Raw genomic sequence first — 6898 nt, 5'->3', positions numbered from 1 at the left:
CAGACAACAGCTCCAGGTCCTAGAAGTGCTTCCAAATCTAAGGTTTTCTTATTTAAAAATTTAAAATTCCTCATGTATCTGCCTTGAACATCCCAATCCATGATCATATAAGCACAGTGAATTTTTATTTCATTGTGGACCCCTCTTTATGGGTTAATTCTACATGAGAGGTAACTTTGATTAACGATAGGTAACCACTGCTATGTAGTCCTTCCCTCAAGAAACGCAAAGAACCAGAAAGCAGAACCAAAGAAATCCAAGAAACAAAACCACAGCCAATGTTTATTCTTGCTTGTTGTCGCTACATCTTTCATGCTTCCTTATTTTCCTTCACCATTAAATATATAATAACCAAGACTGTATTAATATACATGTAAAGAAAGCGTGCACAGCACACAAGCATGGTAGGTGGTGAGTAAACATGGTGAGTGGTCGGTGTTTGCAACCAGGGTCTGTGAAGCAGGCCTCTTCAAATGATCAAGAGTTTCTGTTCAAACTGAGGGACAGGTCTTCCCTTTTGTTTTTTTTCCTGAGACTCTGCTTTGTTCTTTTCTCCAACAAATGTTTTAAAATTAGTGAAATGCCAAAGGAGATATGGTGGAAGGAGACACGGGATGGAATTAGAAAAAAGCATAAATGGAATCCAGAAAGCTCTGTGATGGGTGACTGATAAAATCTCTTGAGGAAGCAAAAATAAACAGAGTATTTCATCAGCCCCTCATTCCCTAAGAGGGAAAAACATACATATTTGTGTTTGAAGAAATAGTTACGACTTTTGCAGAATAGAAAAGTGTCGTGAGAAATTGGAAAATATCTCTAATGTCTATAGCACATGAAATATCTAAAAGTAATAAAATATTGAAAGACAAGAGAGTTTATCTGTAAAACTTTCAGTGCACATGTTGGATGAAAAGTAAAAATATGGGACTAAATGGTTATGTTACTGAAATAGCACTTGGTACATAAACTCAAACATTCTTTTTCACATTCAATTTCTCAGAGGCTTGACTTCAGATGCCTGAGCACTTTCAGCATTATGTTGGCCTTTCTCCCTCTTCATCCGGAAAAATGCCACTGCTAAAATTATACCTAAAAGAGAAAAATCAGAGTCAAATAGATGAAATCTTACAATGTATTGTCACATTCATTTATAAAGTAGCACTCTGGTAGGAAAAAATGACTCATATAATTTCATTTTGTGAGTGGGTCAACAAAGCTTCGTTGTCATGGTGATTAAGGGCTTCTAGGCATGGGTTTTCTTGGATAACTACGCTTATCACTTTTCTTGCTGTCAGTGTGTAACAAGTCCCAAGTTATATCTAAGCTGATGGCTATCCCCAGGCCTCTGTCAAGGGATATAGGACTTTATGCCTGCACTACCCTGAAGACTAAGTGTATGAGTATCTGACAGAGTTCCTGAACTCTGGACACAGTCAATAGATGTTGATTCCAGTCCTCCTTCTCCTTCCCTGGAGGAAATAATCCAATGAGAACAACCAGAGAGCTTTTCTTGGATTCGTCCATCTACCTAAAGCCTACTTTCACCAAGTATCACATTTTCTTTTGTACCTTCCTTGTGGCTCCAGCTTGAGCAGACTACCTAACCTCTCTGCTTTCCCTCATCTCTGACCTCCTGCAAAATTACATTGTGTGTTTTAGCCCTAAATGTATGCTACAAACCAGAGACTATATGGAAAAGGAAATTGTTTTTAGGAAATTAACCTGGCATTAGGGTCACAGGAGGAATAACGGCAGAAAAGACTGGATGCTCAGAGGCCCATTAAGAATCTTGCAATAATCCCAATCCTCTTATTTTGAAAAAAAAATGTAAGGATATGAAGCTACAAGATCCTATTACTTCTGTCTGTAGATCACCAATCGCATCCAATCTTTAACTTGTGGTAAAATTTTGAGAGTAAATGGTCATGCTAGAAAACCATGGCATGTAAGCCCAAAAATCCTTTCAAGATGAGAAGACAAATAGAATAAGAAAAGGCATAGAAGTAGGGGGGAGTTTGGTAAGTGAGTAAGGCTCAAAAGCCAGCTCAATTAGCATAAAAGGTTTGCACCAAATTGTTGTCAGAGAGAAATGATGGTCACCATGCACATATTAGGGACTTCCTTGGAGCTCAGACAGTGAAGAATCTGCCTAAATGCAGGAAACCCAGGTTCGATCCTTTGGTTGGGAAGGTCCTCTGGAGAAGGGAATGGCAACCCACTCCAGTATTCTTGCCTGGAGAAGCTCATAAACAGAGGTGCCTGGCGGGCTATGGTCCGTGGGGTCACAAAGGGTCGGACACAACTGAGCGACTCACATTACTGCTACTATGCACATATTAGGATGGGTCATGGTCACGTCACAAAGGCCTTTCTATGCCATAATAATGAGGAATACAAACAGAAGGGTATAAAGAAATGAGATCCCTTTTAGAGCTACGAGTCAGAATCCAGGGTGGTAGATTGGAGGATGGCAGGAAAGAACAGATGCCAAGAGAACAATGAAAAAGAATAACCCCAGCTCTTCCTTTAAAAGAGAAAGGATGTGAAGCTGTGTCAACTCCTTCGCTCAGGTGCATGTGAACTGATGAATATCTACTTCTAATACATAATTTGTGGTGAGAACACCTGTTGAAAGAGGGTAAAGACTACAGTAGACACTGAGCTGTTTACAAAAAGGAAGACAGGGAACTCTGCTGTCTAAGAGCCGTTTATGTCCGTCACCGGGCCTCCCACCAGGCACAGTGCCTGACACGTAGCAGAGGCTTGGTGACTCAGCGTGAGATATAGTAATTTATTCTTTAAAGCCGCCTATGTGGTTTTATACTAACTGGTTTAAAAAACTTGCTGGTTTTAAACTAACCAGCAAGGCAGTGATGGGTGGAGGGTAGTACCAAAGCAGTAACTCCCAATCAGGTGTACTGGTGATCTGTATTCTTGGTTATTGCCCAGGTTGCCATCTGAGCAGCCCCAGCTCAGACCATGAAGTCAGACCCTCATGTGAGCTCATGTTTCTGAGGCAGAAACATGACAGAAATCCTTGAATCTGAGCAACTATACTCACCGATGACCAAAAAGGTGGCAAGGAGTATACCAACTGCCATGCCCACTGGGGGTATCCCAGGCATGTGAGCCGCTGGCTGGAAACACCTATTTTCCACACACTTGCAGAAAGTAACTGAGAAACAGAATAATATTTGGTAGATAAATTTTCAAGCAAACAATTGAAGAATCTGATATTAAAGATAAGAATTCTCACAAATTACCATATTGAGAGGCAACATTATCCGAAGTTGCCTGCAGCAAAATATCTACCTGGTAAAGAGACAATCCCTTCCAAGGGTTCCCGGCCACCATCACTGATACGGATTGAGATGTTGTAAACTCTTTCCTCAAAGCCCGTGTGCTTGGTGGAGAGATGGGCGTGAGTTCCTGTCAGAATAGGGGAAAAAAAATGACTGACATGAAAAAACACAACTGTGGGCCCCTGGATGAGCAGGAATAAAGCTCATCTCTGCCCTGTACATGAATGGTTAGATGAAAGTGTGAGTTAAACTACCCCAAGTATCACCACTCCACAGGTACCCTCCATAATGTTAAAAAGGGTGCTGAAGCAGCCATCAAATTCTCAATTCCTGACTTTGCTGTAGAAATGAACACCAAATGCAGTAGGTTGTCATTGCTCCTGGTAGTTATGTTCCATAAAGTGGTCACAAACACTGCATTAGAAAGCATATTCGAAGAAGTAATTGCTAACGTTTTTAGAATTTGATGAAAACTCTATAAATCCTCAGATCCAAGAAGATCAGCAAATCTCAGGAAAAAGAAAATTAAACACAACTACACCAAGGCACATAATACTCAATTTACTGAAAACTAGTGAAAAAGAAAATCTTAAAGGTATCCAGAGAAAAAAGGATATTATACTCAAAAGAACAAAGAAGAACCAATACAATCCAGAACACAGTGAAAAAATGACTGTAAAGTACTGAAAGAAAAACTGAGTAAGTTTAAAAGTATCCCAGTCACATGTTCTCAGGTCACCATGGAATTAAATTAGAAATCAGTAACCAGGAAGATGTGGGCAATCCCCACATATATGAGAACCAAATACCCTACTTCTAAATAACCCAGGTGTCATAGGAGAACTCTAAAGGGAAGTTAGATAATGTTTGGAACTGAATGAAATGAAAACACATCAAACTTTATGGAATACAGCTAATACGACACTGAGATAAATTTATAACACCAAATGCCTACATTAACAAAGAAAAAAATTCTCAGTTGCTTCAGCTTCCATCTTAATAAAAACAGTACCAAAAAGCAAGTTAAAAACAACATAAGAAGAATAAAGGAAATTATAAAGGTCAGAGAAATGAAATATAAAACAAAAAAATAAGGCAAAATCAGTGAAACCAAAAGCTCATTCAGTGTGATTAATAACCTCTAGCCAGACTGATCAGGACCAAAAAAGAGGCAAAAATTTCCAGTATTAGAATGAAGTGATATCACTACATACTCTGTAATTATTGAAAGTAATAAAATATTATAAACAACTTCATGCCAATAAATTAGACAAATCTATTGAAATAGAGAAATCATTTGAAAGATACAAACTAGCAAGCTCAACCAATAATAAATCTATAACTTGAGTAGTCCCTTATCTATTAAAGAAATCGAATTTGTAGTTAAGACTTCCTACAAAGAAAACTTTGAGTCAGAAGGCTTCACTGGTGAATTCTTTCAAACTTGAAGGAAAAAATAAAAAGCAATTTTATACAAATTCTTCCAGATAATTGAAGAGGTAGAACACTTTCTAAATCATTCTATGAAGCCAGCACTACTCTGATACCAAAATCAGACACAGGCCCTAGAAGGGAAAAATATAGGCCAATATCCCTATGAATATAAATAGAAATATTCTTAAAATTTTAGCAAATTGAATCCAATCACTTATAAAAATGCTAATATTTCACCATCAAGTAGGCCTTATCTCAGGAAAAGACTGAATTAAGATATAAAATTTGACAGAAATATTTCACCAACTAACAGACAAAACAACAAAAACCTAAATTAACCAACAATCATCTAAATAGATGCAGAAAAAACACCTGAAGTTTTTAGCATCATACTTCATTACAAAACAAAACAACCTCTCAGCAAGTTAGGAATAAAAGATAAAGTCCTCACTCTGATACAGGACATCTACAAAAACTTATAGCTAACTTTTTACCTAACGGTGAGAGAGACTCTGAATGCCTTCTCCCTGAGATCAGAAGCCAAATTGTTTCTTCTCTCACTACCTTCACTGAACATTGTCCTGGCGATTTTAACCGGTAAGAAAGCAAGCTAAACATAGAAAAAGCCATCCAGATTGGAAAGGAAATAAAGCTATTATGATTCACAGACAACATGTAGAAAAAATATGAAAATGTAAGGAAAAAAGGGAGAGAGAACTTACAAGTGAGGTCAGCAATGTTATACGCTACAAGATCAGTAAAAGAAAATCATCTATTATATTTCTATATCCTGGAATTAAAATTTTTAAGTATTTATAACAGCATAAAAATATGAAATGCTCATGGGAAATTCTGTAAAACTATACTTAAAAAATTAAAACACATTGCTCAGAGAAATTAGAAAGACCTAAATAAGTGGAGACATAATCATATTCATGGATTAGGAAATTCAGTTTTGTTAAGATTTAAATTCTCCCCCAAATTCAGGCACCAATTCATACTATCTCAATTACAACCAGCATAGGTTTTGGGGGTAGAAACAGACAAGCTTAATTCGAAAATTTATATAGAAATGCAAAATAAACTTGAAAAAAACAAAGCGAGGACATTTACACTACCTGATTTCAAGTCTTATTATTGAGCTGAAATTATCAAAACATTATGGTGTTGCTATAAAGATAGACAAAGAGCTCAATGAAACAGAAAAGAGAGAGTCCAGAAAGAGATCCATGTATATCTGGTCACTTGATTTTTGACAAAGCTGCCAAGACAATTCAATGTGAAAAGGATATTTTCAATAAACAGTGTTTAAATAATTAGCCATATTAAAAAAAAATGAACCTTGACAGTTACCATACATGCAAGAAAGATAAACTTGAAATGGATCATAGAGCTAATTGTAAAAGCTAAAACCATAGCTTTCTTTTCCTCTGGAAGAAAAAAAAAAACAAACTTAGAAAACTTTAGTGACCTTGGCAAAAATTTCTTAGAGAATAGGCAAAACAGTCACAAATTATAAGGGAAAAATATCGATAAATTAGATTTCATCAAAACTTAATTTGCTCTTCAAAAGGTACTGTTACAAAATAAAAATATAACAGTGCCTTGGAAAAAAATATTTGTAAACATATCTGACAAAGACCACAAAAGAAGTCAAACCTTTGCTTAATTTTTTAAGCAAGCACAATATTTGACCAGACACTACACTAATGAGGATATATGGATTGCAAATAAGCTTATGAAAAGCTGGTCAACACCATCAATCATTAGGGCCATGTAAATTAAAAACATAATGAAACACTACACTCCCATTATAATGGCTAAAATTAAAAAGACTGAGCATAACAAGCATTGGGAAGAATATTAAGCAACTAGAATTCTCATTCACTGGTGAAAATGTAACACATTACAGACTATTTGGGATGCAATTTTATATCCTCTTAAAATTTGACCATATAGCTACCATATGACCACTTCCAGGTATTTGACCAAGAAAAATGGAAGCACAGGCTCCTACAAAGTACTTTTTCACAAATGTTCATAGCAGCTTTATTTGAAATGGCAAAAACTGGAAGCAATTTAAGTAGTAATAAGTCAATGACTAATAAATCATGATATACAATGGAATACTCCTCTTCAATACAAATGAGTGCTGTGTTGAT

The 6898-nt window shown here is 36.4% G+C and overlaps 1 protein-coding gene across 2 annotated transcripts in view; it reads right to left on the bottom strand.

The window, feature by feature from the left end:
* Positions 1-312: 312 nt before the first annotated feature.
* CDH17 (cadherin 17) overlaps positions 313-6898 on the bottom strand; it is an 86691-nt gene continuing 80105 nt past the window's right edge. For both annotated transcript variants that reach the window (XM_068983346.1, XM_068983347.1), the window contains 3 exons: positions 3313-3429; positions 3062-3175; positions 313-1089 (listed from right to left, as the gene is read on the bottom strand). In XM_068983346.1, the coding sequence (XP_068839447.1) occupies positions 989-1089; positions 3062-3175; positions 3313-3429 (332 nt within the window). In that variant the 3' untranslated portion in view covers positions 313-988. The remainder of the gene's footprint in view (positions 1090-3061; positions 3176-3312; positions 3430-6898) is intronic.

This window comes from Capricornis sumatraensis, chromosome 11 (genome assembly GCF_032405125.1).
Source record: "Capricornis sumatraensis isolate serow.1 chromosome 11, serow.2, whole genome shotgun sequence".
Taxonomy (NCBI): Eukaryota; Metazoa; Chordata; class Mammalia; order Artiodactyla; family Bovidae; genus Capricornis; species Capricornis sumatraensis.
The sequence above is the reverse complement of the archived record's forward strand: the minus strand, read 5'-3'. Positions and strand labels throughout refer to the sequence as shown.